The 15,450-nt window shown below is 35.7% G+C and overlaps 1 protein-coding gene across 1 annotated transcript in view; it reads right to left on the reverse strand.

Moving 5' to 3' along the window:
* Positions 1–248: 248 nt before the first annotated feature.
* LOC145670379 (N(4)-(Beta-N-acetylglucosaminyl)-L-asparaginase-like) overlaps positions 249–15,450 on the reverse strand; it is a 65,907-nt gene continuing 50,705 nt past the window's right edge. The window contains exons 6-7 of the mRNA XM_081738989.1: positions 2,355–2,462; positions 249–581 (exon numbers count right to left, since the gene is read on the reverse strand). Coding sequence (XP_081595115.1) covers positions 356–581; positions 2,355–2,462 — 334 coding nt within the window. The 3' untranslated portion in view covers positions 249–355. The remainder of the gene's footprint in view (positions 582–2,354; positions 2,463–15,450) is intronic.

The raw sequence follows: 15,450 nt of genomic DNA on the forward strand, positions 1-15,450 counted from the left end.
CTCGACACACTGAACGAGCTGTGAGTGCTGTAAGCTCAGCATGCCTGTATTACTGAAAGTCGATGATCTAACTAACTACGATCGCTTGGCAGGCACGTATGTTATTTCTTCTTCTGTCTGTGCGCGTATGATTAATGGTACGTCCAAAACGGCAAGAACTTTCTGGTTATCTGGTAAAATAGAATTTCTTCAAACGTCATTTAATACTTGAGTAGTATGGAGAGAAATTAAAACCCACTTTATCGTTCTTTTCCATTCATATTTATTTCTAGTATCTTTGTTCGGTCAGAGTATACTTAGTTAATAATTTATGTTAGAAGTATATTTACATTATGAGTATGAACTTGGTAAGACTTCAAATGCATGTAGTATTTTTTAAAGTGGCTTTTCCTAAGGCAGGATTGCCTACAACATAGTCAAAACTATTCATACCGTGACATGCAGCACCGAAATATCCAGTAACGGTTGCTGCTATTACTACTCCACTGAATTCAGGGTAATGCTCCATAATCCGTGATATTGCTTTTCTAGCTGCCAATTCAGGATGGACTCCCCGCCTCATCTCTTCAACAGCTATAACACTATAAATAGATATTACAAATTCATATACACACTGTCAAATTTATTAGATGAAACAATTTACGAGACGAGGGACGTTCAATAATTTAAAAGAAAATTTCTATCTGTTTATGTATTTTCTATTTCGAGTAGCGAGCAGAAAATATCACTGGAGATTGAGATATTTCTGTATGTTAGAAGTTCGAGTTTAAAATATAACAAACCTTCACTGCTGGTCTAATGGCCAGCACGCGCACCTTTAATCTTTTTGACACGGAAGTGGCATAAAAACACATAAATTCCTAATATGTCCCGAAAGAGTTAATAAACGTGGTTCCGGGTTTCATTCCCGGTGGAAATGCATAAACGTATTACGGGATAGAAATTCCACCTGAAACTGTAGGTCGATTCTCATATAACCATGGTGCTGAAAAAACATTGAAATGTAAGAAACAAACAAAATGTAGCAAGTTCTCACAGACAAAAAGGGAAAAACATTTGTCTGCGGTTCTGTAAAAGCTTTCTTTAAATAATAATAATAATAATAATAATAATAATAATAATAACAATAATAATGCTGTTTTGTCCTTCCAGAGAACAAACACTTCCATCACTGAACTATCCATCATATCGCTCAAATGTGGTTTCAGTAACTATTTTCTCCCGACTGTTCAAAAGCTCCTACGTAGATAGAAAATTTACAGCGATAACAATCTGAGAAAGGGGATAATAGTTAGACCTGGTCTGTTTTGAAATCAGTCAATACTACGTGGAAAAGTAATAGGTGAAATTGAGCATACAATTTCACTTTCATAAGTAGATATATAAATTACTGAAAGTCCCTCGTATATAAAACAAGTTAAACATTTGTATCTTTTATCCTTAGTATTGCCACCTGTTAAGTACAAGCAGACTTCCGACTTACGGTACTTTTTAGACATTCATTTACTTGAGATTCTTAAACTAAACAATAAATAAAATGTTGTTATACTGTGCCCCTTCTTAAAAATAGTCATGTAAATACAACTATAAAATGTATCCCTCAGAAATATATAGAATCTGAGCGCTACTATAAAAACCATGTAGCCTAAGACTCATGTTTATTAATACCTACAAATTTATGACGTTGTCCTTTAACTCATTCGCATCATCAAGAAATGTTTAGCTGAACCGGCAACGAATTTTTACGTAGTCATCAAGAGTAAATTATGAAATAAATAAATTGTAGCACTTATACTAGTAAATTACCAGGTTATAGATAGAAAACAGCTGCCTATATAATTTCAAGGAAGAAAATAACAAAATAATAATAATAATAATAATAATAATAATAATAATAATAATAATAATAATAATAATAATAATAATAATAATGAAACACCAGAATCTGATATATGTCGACGACACATTTTCTATTATGTAGAGATGTCCTTTATAACAATATTATCAAGAAATCATATTAACTGTCTAATATATTTTGCAAACACAGTTATTAAAATATATTTTTTGACTATTTGTCAGTGACTGCATTGTAGAATTTTGAACATCCTACGCGAGCTGCCATCTAGAGTTCCTAGTTGTAACTCTTCTTTAACACCCATAGGTTCTTAAAGTCATACCAAAATAAGACAGTGAAAATTACTGATTAAATTATCACTGTTATACAAGTGGTAACTAGATTTCCGTAGTTTCTAAAATTATCGATTCAAATGTTTCGCGCTACTACGCGTACTATTAATTTTATTATAAAAAATAACAAAGAAATCTAGTTAATGAGTTAACTTACTATAACATACCTAGGTAGGAAGCGCATCATTATATCCCCATCTCCACTGGCAGCTGCACCACCCACTTTATTGTCAGCGTACGCTCCAGCACCAGGAATTGGAGAATCTCCAACACGACTAGAATAATATAATATTGTTAATAAAAGTATAATTTATTTTTCATTATTTTTAGCTTCCGAGTACGAAGTTTCTATGAAGATAGAGGACGGGATTACTAGTTTCTTTTGCTGGAGTTTATATACAATTAAAAAGAAAACCTATGTAATATAAATACAGGGTGTTAATGCACTATACCCACAAGCTGTAATAGATGATTCCTTATATCAAAATAAGACATAAAGTTCATATGGATGTGTGGAGAAAAAGAGTTTCAGAGCTAGGGCCGTCCAAAATTGTGGAAAAGCTACATTTGAACACGTGTTTTTTCGAATTCAAGAAACTGGAATGGTAGTCCATATCAGCGTGAAGAAACTCACACATACGCCATCCAAAAAATGAAATTTATAACGTTATCGTTATATACTTCTTAATCAACCCTCGTATTTGAAGAGGATTTCTTGGAACTGCTGCGCAGCAGAATAAAAATTCTTAGAAACCGAGATGTTGCGAACTCCTTTGCTCATACATTTCTATGTGTGTGTGTGTGTGTGCATCCACCCACCTACTCTCCTCTTCGTGTCACCAAATACGGACAAAAATTTCAACTTAGCTTAACATTCTTTTCCCTCCTACCCAAAGCTGAATTCCGAAGCCAAAAGACAGAAGTGGGTTATACGTCATAATGTGTATTTTTACTATAATCAGTTATTACTTATGTAATCATGTGTTTAAATGTGATTAATATGTTCCTAATAAGACAATACTCAATTAATCAACTTTTATTAGCAAAGAAATTACTTAAAAGTTAAGTGTTATGTGGGAACTATCTTTTATTCTACTAGTGTATTTATACGCCATCAGAGCGACTACAAGAAGTAATGCACAAAAAAGGCGACGTGCAAAATGCGGAAATAGATAGATAGATAGATTTTTTTTTTTTTTTTTTTTTTTTTTTTTTTGCGACGTTGAAAGCCATGGAAGAAGGAAAGAGCATCCAAGGACCCTTATGAAGGAATTGATTCGTCATATGGCCACAAAAGAAGAATACCTGTCTTCTCTTCAAGAATTATTGCGTATTTCAATGAATCCCTGAAATCGTGCGTTCTTATCGGCACCGTTTTCGTGCGCGTCTAAACCGTATTCTTGGGCCACTATTTCCTTAATGAAAATATATTGCGTTTGTGTTATACAAATGTGTTCCTGATTACCTAAAGGTTAAAATATATGCATTAAAAATATTCATTGCGCGTGTTAATCTTTAAATCAAGTGACAACACGTTAATAGTGCTATTTTGTTATATTTCATAGTTATTTTTTATTATTTAACAGGATAAGTATTGTCGTATACTGCATGCATGTTTTAATATTTCATTTTTGTTGTAGTTACAATGTATTTAATGTAGCGCAGTGCAAGGGTAAATTGGTTTCTTTCTGCAACCATCCGGTGCTAGTTTTACCTTTTGTGCTCCTCACGAGTTTTCTTTTTGAGGCTATAGGAGACATTCGGAAATAGAAATACAACTCATATGAGACTGTGGATTAAAAAAAAGGTTCTAACCCTATTCTTGCAGTGTGATTGACCCGCCTGCGACGGTAGGTACATGACCAAGTCTCTTTTTATTAATCCAAAAGCACCCGAACCTAGAGACCGTGAGTGTATATTGCTCCCTTATAGGAACACGAACTCCGATACCATCATAGAATGGCTTATCCCAAACGGGAACATGCAAGGATCGAATCCAAAACACTCATAAATTCAATAATGTGCAACGGGTGCGTAAAGGATTTCCTTAGAGGGCATAATTCCTAGACAAGCTACCAGCAGAATTCTCATATATGCTCTGATTTCAAGGTGAGTTGAAAGTAAACAAAAGGTAAGCCTTGCTAGCAGTGAACACGGAATGCTTCGGCAGGAAGCCAGAAGTGTTAGGGACCGCTTGCGTCACGGTCTCTCGTGTTCAGATTAACGCGTGCTGCAAGGTTTTATTTTACACTTACGTTAAAAAAAATTGAAAGAGTCAGTGAAAAAACACATCGCAGCTCGTGTTATTCCGAACACGAGAGATCGTGTTGCTGGTGGTTCCCTATTCAGTACTGCTATTTTTGCCCACATTGGACCCACCTTGCAGTCAGAGCATATATGAGAATTCTGTTGTGAGCTTGTCTGGGAATTATGCCCTCTAAGGGAATCCTTTACGCAACCGTTGTCCGTTGTTGAAATATGCATTTTTGGATAGTATATGTGTGATTTTCTTTACGCTGATATGCACTGCATAAACACTACACCCCAACATAAACAAATCACCCTTATAGGCAACTTAACATATTTTGGGGGAGTAATTTTGTGGTTCGTTGGCGTTTCGTCGGGTCTCCGCCGCTGGTGGTAAAATTTTCAAAATAGAACTGGGGCCACCGTGGACCTTCGCTGCGAGGCCATCTATTTTTGGCGATATGTCGATATTTGACCGTCTGTGGTCCACCGACGCTTACAGCTTGGGGTAGTCAACGATGTAATTACCTTCTACACTTCATGACTACCGACGTCGGCAGTCAACTAGCTTTTACTATTCTGATACAAACCGTCTATCGTTCATGTTTATACACGGTGTTGTTATAATAATAATAAAATAAGTTGTAGTAGTAGTAGTATCATTGATAATAGAATAATTATATTGTCTATGTATTGCCTAGATAGGACTACACACAGGATTTGGCTCGTTTTGGTTCGACTCGACCCGAAACTCGAACCTAATCCGAGTCGAGTTGGAGGAAAGTTTTCGCGCCGAGTTCTAGAGTAGACCTCAAAGATGTCTGTTTCGAATCAAGTTGAGTTTCAACGAAAAGTCGTTCGTGCCCATCCCTACTAATGAGAGCTTAATCGGAGTTAAGCGAAATCGAAAGTCACACTATTTACCTAAGCGACCCCGATAACTATGAATTCGACATTAATATCGATCATTTTCTATCAATCTTTTATATGTATCCCCCTTCCATTCACCATAGCTAACCCGACAGCACTCTTTTCCACACTATAAGAAATCTTGTTAAAATTACTCTAGGCCAGTGGTTCTCAACCTAATACATATCACAATTCCCTTTTATCACATCCTCTTGCCAGCGCCCCCGTTATAAATTTGTGTTTTATAATAAGCTTGTGTGGGATTTTTAACATACCTATTTCTATAATAGTAGAATCCATTTCTTGTTTATAGTGAACAGTGCCGTGCCATGGAGAATCAGCGCCTGGAGCGAGAGTATACGACGATGTCCCCATACATATGAGTGAAGTCGCCAGACTAGCTGCGAAGCGCGACCATGGTTGGCGCGAAGCGCAATAAAATTTTCAAAGGTAAACCCTGCTTTTCCTTGATTTTGAGCACTTTTTATTACATTTTTCCTTCTATTTTACACACGTGCACATGCATTTTCCAAACATGAGTAACACACTTCCTCCGAATTTTGTGCACCCTTTCTTCGGCACGGCACGGCACTGATAGTGGATACAGTAGCAATAATATATTCCCTACGATGAAGTTGCTGGTTCAAGATGGATGTTAAACTCCTTCATTGAAGAGGCCATTAAAGTAGCTGATCTAAGCCCACAACTTCTTGATCAACTAATATAATTATCGTGCGACAAAACCTTGCAACTGTTTTTCTGTAACGCAGACTTGGGGACAAGTTATGCCTGATGAAAGAATAATATCCTGGTCTGGTATCTGCTGCTTTAAAAGTAATAATTCCGTTTGCTGTATTGTACCTGTGCGAAAGTGTTTTTTCTTCCATGGTAAACATTAAAAGAGTGACAAGAAATCGCTTATCAGTTGAAAATGGCTTGATAATGTCCATCACGAAGATTGAACCGGGCATTGTTGCACTAGTAATGCAGTATTATAATATATATAAGAATAAAATGACTAGTGAATCCAGTGATATTTATAAGTCTCAAAGCAGTAAATACAAATCTGCAATAAAGGTAGCGAAAGCAACATACAATGAAAATTGCATTGAATTATCATCAAATAAATGCAAAACTGCATGGAAGATAATCAACAAGGTAAGCAATAGTAATAATAATAACAACAATAATGTTACGCTGTCGCCTGATACTCTTAACACGTATTTTGTTACTTCCGTAGAGGAAATAAAGAAAAACAATGCAGATACTAATGTGAATATGTATCAGTATTTAAGCCAACATAGTCCATTTAATAGCTCTTTTGTTATTAACCATGTTAGCCCTGATGATGTCATAAAAGTAGTAAAAAAATGAAAACTTCTGACAGTAAGGATATATTTGACATATCGAACAACCTTATAAAAACTATCATTAATCACGTTGCGCAACCCCTTGCAATATGCTTCAATAAATGTTTCTCTCAAGGTATTTTTCCTAAAGGGCTTAAAATAGCAAAAGTTATTCCTATATACAAAACGGGAGATCGATCGTGTTCGTCTAATTACCGTCCAATATCTCTTATTCCGGTTTTTACTAAAATTATGGAAACTATTGTTAAAGACCAGCTATATAAATATAAGACTGAGCAAAACATAATTCTAGAAGCTCAATTTGGATTCAGATCTAGGAAATCCACAATTGATGCAGTAGAATCACTAAGGAAAAAAATGAAGTTTTTGAAAATAAGGGTTTTGCTCTAGCAACATTCCGTGATTTAAGTAAAGCATTTGATTGTGTAGATCATAAAATTCTATGTGATAAGTTAGCGTATTACGGATTCCATAGTAGCAGTTTAAACTTTGTAAAATCCTATTTAAATGAACGTAAACAGATAGTCAGTGTTAACAAGATGCATTCAAACATCTTAGAAGTGAAATATAGGGTACCGCAGGGTTCTGTTCTGGGTCCGGTACTATTTTTAATAATGATAAATGATTTGCCTCTAAATACTAATACGAAATCAATTCTATACGTGGATGACACTACCCTACTTAACATAAATACAAGCTTTGAAGAAGTGTATATAGAAGCTCAAGCTGCATTAAAAGAGGCAGCGACCTGGTTTAAAAGAAATGGCTTTGTGCTAAATCAAGATAAAACAAAAAAAGTAACCTTTAGTCTCAATCACTGCAATGATAGAGGAAACTATGATGTATCTGAGGTTAAATTTCTTGGTATACGTATAGACAGCCAACTAACCTGGGAACAACATGTCAAATATGTAAGTAGAAAGCTCTCCCGAGTGCTCTTTCTGTTAAGAAAATTGAAAGATACAGTTCCCTATGAGTATCTGAGGAATTCATACTTTGCATTTTTTCACAGCATAATTGGATATGGGATTTTGCTTTGGGGTAACAGTAGCCAAGCACATGAAGTTCTAGTTTTGCAAAAGAAAGCTACCAGGATTATTGTTGGAACATATGATAAAGAACACTGTAAACCACTATTTATCAGGCTTAAGAAAATGACAGTAGTTAATGTACATATTTATCAAGTGCTACTTTACACTAAGCAAAACCTCGCAAATATGACACTCAGGGATGAAGTACATACATATAATACTAGATTGTGTAAGAAAATTGATATACCCTTCACTAGATTATCGAAGATCAAAAATAGTTATTTAGTTATAGGACCAAAGTTGTTTAACAAACTAACATCCTCCATACAACAGCTGCCATTTAAGATCTATAAGAAAAAGTTATATAATTGGTTAGTAACGAATCCATTTTACTCGATTCAAGAGTTTAGTGAATGTCAAGACACTGTGTCCTAATTTGCAGTGGCACTTTATTTCAAATATTATTAGGTTGTTCATTATAAAATTAACCAATAACTGATTGTATGTATGCAATGATTATTTATATATATATATATGTATCTATATCTCATTCGGACGTTGTCTATTGCTTGTAAAGCTCAATGACAATAAAATATTCTATTCTATTACACCATGCTTAGGTATCTCATTAGGTTTCAATTTTAATTGTATTTCAATATGCAGGTTTTGTTGCATTTGTATTTTTCTGGTATTTCAATATACAGTTCTCATTTTCATATCATACCTCTTTTATTTAAATTCATTTTTAAACAACTCTGCATCTTTTAAAAATGTTTAGTAGACTTATTTTTTGTTGTTCTTTACAGTATTATAAAAAATAAAAGCATGCCTATCAGAACAAAAGTCAAAATAATATTTAAAATATTTCCGGTATTAGATTCTAACTATATTTATCTCTTCTGCTTACCTTCGCGACCCCCAGGTTGAGAAACCCTGCTCTAGGCATACATGAGTTCTGTTGGACACACACACACATACATACATACATTTTTATACGTATAAATACAGATAAGAGAGAGCTGAGAGAGTGATTAAGGTATTACCGCTCTCAATCTCTTCATATGACCTTTGCGATTCGTGAATTTCTTACGTGACAGTTTGGGGCTAGCTAGTCATTTGTTTTGAACCACGATCCGATTTTGGATATGCTCTATCTAAATCACATGGCGTAATGCGAATATTGAGAAGTTACCTGCGTATGAAAATAGCTGCAAATAAATACATTACATAACTTATTTATTGCTATTGCACGATATTCTTAATTTGTATTTAATATTCACATATTTTAACATACCGACGTTCTGTCAATACCTCAGATGTTATATTTTAAACCAAATAATTACTTATGTCGTGAAAGGATTATATATATATACAACTGATGTATTTGAATGTAATTATTTTACATAATTTTCGTGCATTGAGGAAAATAGAATATTATAAAAAAGTTGTCACCTGAACGGGTGTCCAACTCATGAACTAATGATTTGAACCCCGGGTGTGTACCACTGAGCTAACCTGACCGCTCTTGCGAAGCTGCTTCTAATGAAATATAACTGAGCTCATATGTAAATGTTTTTTTCCGTATGGAAATCACAATGACGAAACGAGAGTGTGAATACATAGTTTCGAAATATTGTATCATTAAGTATTTCAATCACTGTTACTTTTTTTTCTACACTTAATACCATTTCAACATGCCTTATTATATTTAACAAAAGGATAAACATATTTGTACATTTTTTCCCGATTGCTAAGGTTGGCTTGGAGGTTTGAACCAGCAGCTTTAGTTTACTGTTTTCCGAAGATGCCCGAAGTTGGACTTTGGAAGTGTTCGTCTCAAAACAGTCATCATCATATCGCTAAATCTGTTTTTATATGTGTAAAGTCAGTATAACAATTCATTCTTTAAACAGCTTTTCGTATGTATTAATATTCCTTTATGAAAACTGTTTTTAATATTATTATTACGGCGCACCATTTTAAGATTTCTTTCGCGAGTCGTTGACTAAGTCGTTCCCCACAATAGGCGTGTCGTGCAAGTAACCAATCACATTTCAGACACTAGCTTTTACCTATTGCTTCTTGCTCACAGCTCAGAGCATTGGTAACTATGGATAGACGTACAGTAGTAATTACTTTATGGGAGTTGGAAGGCTATTCTGCAACAGCAGCTGGCAGGCGAGTAGGTATCTCGACTTCTACAGGAACGCGATGGATTCAGAAATACGGTGCTACAGGTCAGACTGGTAATTTACGATCATCTGGTCGTCCACGTGTGTCAACCGAAGCGGAAGATGCGAGATTAGTAAACGAAGCTCGGTAAGACCCACTAAGGACGTATAGACAGCTAAGGGAAGCTTCACAATTTGCTGGTAGTAAGTATACAGCTCTGCGAAGGCTTCGTCATGCTGGGTTACGTGGCCGTATTGCTGCCGTGAAGGAAAAACTCTCAGACGAACAAAAAATTTACCGTCTCGCGTTTACACATGCGAATGTGAGTCGCAATTGGGAAAACGTAGTTTTCTCAGATGAATCCATATTCACAACATCAAATGAGGGACGCCGTTTTGTGTATCGTCCGAGAGACACCCGATATGACCCTGGATATGTGGCTGCTTGCAATCGCAGTGGTCATGTATCTATTTCATGTTGGGGTTGGATTTCCAGTCGCGGAGCAGGACAGCTTCACAGAATTGAAGGACATCTGGACAGTGTTCAGTACTTAGACATTATGAGTAATATCATGGTGCCATCTGTACGAGTATTTAAGCCTGATGATATAATTCAGTTCCAGCAAGACCAGTCGCCAATATATACTCCCCGTGTGGTTCAGGAATGGTTCGCAGGGCAGCCTGAGATTGATTTAATTTACTGGCCGCCTTGTGAAGCAGACCTCAATCCCATGGAAAATATGTGGACAGAGGTGAAGCGTACTCTAAGGGACAGTTGGCCTCAGGCAGATCCACCAAGAACTCGGGATGATCTGTGGCATCGTTTCCGAGGCATGGCTGGAGGTAGGGGAAGGAGATAGATTTTCACCCATTTAATAGATTCCATGCCCAGAAGAATGGAGCGTGTAATACAGTCAGAAGGGTCTTGGACACAATATTAATGTCCCCGCCTTAACTACCGAAAACATTCCTTTTCAGGGCTACCTAAACGATTCTGAAAATATTTCTAGAAGTAAACCACTCCATGTATCCGATTTTTGTGCAATTCTACTAACAAATAATAATAATAATAATAATTCGCTGCAGGCTTTGAACTCAAGACCTCATCATTGACAAGCCCGTACTCTACCAGTGAGCTAACATGAATACACAAACCCAACGTGACGAAACACGACTTTCAATTTCCGGTGTTCGATGACAATGATGCCCATATACGTAGCAAATGTTGTATTCAACTTGGAATATTCCGCAACACACACACATATACAAAGCGAAAGAAAGAGACAGAGAGAGAGAGATGAATATACAAAAGCATATCAACGTATTCGAATGAAACTAACGACATTCCGTTCTAAAGAAAATTTGTGTTTCTTCTCGTGACGTTAAGGGGATCGGGAAATATTGTGCGTCTGGATAGCAGGATCGGACTTTGAATACTCTTTTTATACACTTTCTATATCTGTAGTAATATACTGTATTTCACGAATGTAAATGACATGCTGTAATGAGAATATTGAGAAGTAACATCTGTATGACAAATAGCAGCAAATAAATACAATACATAATTTATTTATTGCTATTAAACGATTTTCTTAACTTGTATTTAACATTATCATATATAATACGGACGTACTGTGAACACCTATCTCAGATGTTATATTTTAAACATAATAATTACTATGTTCTGCAATGATTATGTTATATATATATTTGGTCTAGGAATTAATTCGTGCGGGTGGACAAGAGATGGCGCAACGAACGGAGCGTCCCACAGTTCCGTGTATCCACACATGTGTTGCAAACCCCTGTCATCGCGTATCGTTCGTAGTATAGGGCAGTGGATTAAAGCGTCAACAACACCAGTTTGTAGTTAAGTGAACATGGCGCAATTTGTGCCTGATAAAGTGTTTTTGCGGGGTGTCCTGCTGCATTACTTTAACATGCAGAAAAATGCGACTGAAAGTCATCGTATTTTGGTGGAAGTGTATGGTGACCATGCTCTAGCTGAGCGAACGTGTCAGAAGTGGTTTGCACGGTTTAGAAGTGGTGATTTCGGCTTGGCAGACCAAGAGCGAGCTGGACAGCCAAAAAAATTTCAAGACGAAGAATTGACAGCATTGCTCGAGCAGGATTCGTGTCAAACGCAGGAACAACTTGCAGCAGCATTAGGCGTTGATCAAACAACAGTCTCCAAACGCTTGAAAGCCATGGGAATGATTCAAAAGATGTCACATTGGGTTCCACATGAATTGAAAGACAGAGACGTTGAAAGACGAAAAACCATTTGCGAATTGCTGCTTCAACGACAGAGCAGAAAGGGGTTTCTGCATCGAATTATTACGGGTGATGAGAAGTGGATCCATTACGAGAACCCTAAACGAAAAAAGGCCTGGGTGAAACCAGGTGAACCAGGTCCATCACAACCAAAACGAGATATTCACTGTGCAAAGGTTATGCTGTGCATATGGTGGGATATGAAAGGTGTGGTGTACTATGAGCTGCTGCAACCGGGTGAAACTATGAATGGAGAACGTTATCGACGACAATTAATGCGTTTGAAGCAAGCTCTGGCCAGAACACGACCAGAATGGGAGAACAGACATGATAAACTTATTGTTCAACATGATAACGCTCGCCCACATGTCGCAAAACCGGTCAAAACCTATTTAGAAAATGTCGGATGGGAAGTTTTACCCCACCCGCCGTATTCATCAGACGTTGCTCCTTCGGACTACTACTTGTTCGATTGCATAAACAACGATTTGATTGGACAGCGGTTTACTTCTTCAGAAGATATCGAAACATGGGTCTCTGGATCGCTTCCAAGGATGAGGACTTCTTTCGCCACGGAATCCGTACATTGCCTGACAGATGGGCGAAAGTGGTGGCTAGCGATGGACAATATTTTTCTTAAGGTATTTATGTATTTTGTGTTTGTACTACAGCTTCAATGTGTGCGTACCAACCGCACGAATTAATTCCTAGAACTGATGTATTTTAATGTAATTATTTTATATAATTTTTCATGCATTGCGGAAAATAGAATTTCATAAAAAAAGCGTTGACCCAGATGGGAATCGACCTCACAACCTTACGATTTGAAATCCAACAGCTTACCACTGAGCTAACACAGGCACTCTTCGAAACATGCCTCTACCGATGTATAACGGCTCTCAAGATAATTATGACATTCATACCCACTGGAAACACTGTTTTGGTTCTACTTTAACTTTTACTTTAGTACTCAGGCAATAATTATGTTCTATGTCTTAACTTTGAGCATTCTTTTACATATGGAAAGATTCCTTTATGTATCTAAATGTTCCATTACGTATGGAGAGCTAAATGACAAACAAGCATGTGCTGACGTTAATACAAGGTTTCGAAATATTGTATCATTAAGTATTTCAATCAATGTTTTTTTTTCTATCCTTGGTAACAAGTCTTATTATATTTAAAAGAAGAAAAACACATCTGCAAACTTTTTCCCGATTGCAAAGGCTGGCATGGAGGTTCGAACCTGGTTTACTTTTTTCCGAAGATACCCGAAGTTGGACTTAGAAAATTTTTAACTCAAAACGGCAATAAGGAATGCGCTCAACCTTTTTGAGACGAGGTGTACATAATCAAAGAGATAACCAAATTATGATATACAGCATGTTGGCTTATTTATGTTTTTGAGCGCATTCAGAATGCCGATATATCTAAGATAATTTTAGTTTATATTTATTGTTTGATACTTGTGTGTTATTGAATTCCAAATTTCAACGATAATGTTTATGTCAATTTAGTTTTAAGGCAACTAGGATAATAGTCCGGTACGTAAGATACCCTTTTCAGTTCAGTTTATACCACCTCAGATATTATTAAAGACTGGTGGGTGTACTTCTTACTTACTTTGTATTAACTCTGATAAGATCAAAGGCTTGGTGCTTACTTACAATATCAAAATTTCGAGTGCAGAACTTATAAAAAATGTATTCCGTTGCTTTTTCGGAGTTTTTAATTGATAATCATTTGAACTGGGACGACCACATCCTTAAAGTGGAACCTAGAGCTAGTAAAGGAGTTTATCTAATACGTAGATTAAGATTGTGCGTAAATTTAAAGGTACTTAAAACTGTTTATTATCCGCAAATTCATAGTTATTTAAGTTATGACATGATACTTTGGGGTCATCAGTCCTCCATCAAAAGCCTATTGGAAATACAAAAGATATGTGTAAGATTGATGCTCGGTCTCTCTAGTCGTGCACATTGTAGGTCAAGCTTCGTTAAATTAGGAATTATTGACAGTTCCTGCAATTTTCATATATCAATGTTTGCTTTATATCAAGAAAAATAATCATATTTACAATGAATGAGGGTATTATCATACATTCAAACTAGAAACAGGAACCTTTAAGATTATTTAATGTGCATATAGTAAGATCAAAAAACCTTTTACTATATGTCAGTTAAATTTTATAATTTGCTTCCCATATTTTTAAGAGAACTTTCATTTCTAGCTTTTAAAAAACAAGTACAGAAATTACTTATTATTAATAATATAAATAGTGTTGACGAATTTTTCAAACTCAAAATTGATAGTTAAAATATTTTTGTCTGTTATACAGTGATCTTTATTTATGTTATATGTTATATATGTAGCCCTAAAATTTTCAATTTTTTAACTATTTATTTCTAACGATTGTAATACATCTGACGTTCTCAGATGTTTCTGCAATAAAATGTATTATTATTATTATTGATTGACAGACCTGTACATTTATGTTGTTAAACTATTTGTGGTCAAACTTATACATTTAGACTGTTAAGATATAATAAGTGAGAGCGCCATCTTAGAAGGGTTTTATATATATTACAGCTAATAAATGATAAGTATAAAATAAATTCAGTGCCTTCACCGAATAGAAATAATTTAATTTCTTGGACTATTACTTGCAGAAAGTTTTGGTGATAAATACAGTAAGTATAATCGAACTGGGACTGCAGTAAATATTTAAAATGTTTTGTTGCAGAATATAGGAATAAGTATTTACACTTAAAAATAATAAAAAATAAAAAAATAATAATTTACACTGTATTTCAAAAATAAAGAAGAAAGTGGTGAACGGCTGCTGGGAATGCTGGAGGCTGATTAAAATGTTTTTCTCTAAACGTAACCATAAATGGCAGTGTTCAGGGAAAAATCACTTACTAGCCATGGAAATTCAGGGAAATCAATACCAGAATTCCAGTGTAAGTTCTGTATTTCAGTGGTTTTTATCCCGCGGCCCGCTGAAACACGTAATAAAACAATGAATTAGAGAACGCAAACCACTGAGAGGAACTGACAAAATGTGACAGTTTTTCCGGTATTACTGTGGCAAGAAGAGTAGAAGGTTTGGCACAGGATATAGAAAATACATTGAAAGAACATGCTTCTCAGTTCGCTGTGATGTATGCGATACAGCGCACCTAGCTATCTTTGTAAGGGGCATTACAAAAAAACTAGCTTTTGTGAAGAACTGGTAGTTCGTTTTTCTTTAAAAGG

This window comes from Thermobia domestica, chromosome 14, assembly GCF_964235325.1.
Source record: "Thermobia domestica chromosome 14, izTheDome1.hap1.1, whole genome shotgun sequence".
NCBI lineage: Eukaryota > Metazoa > Arthropoda > Insecta > Zygentoma > Lepismatidae > Thermobia > Thermobia domestica.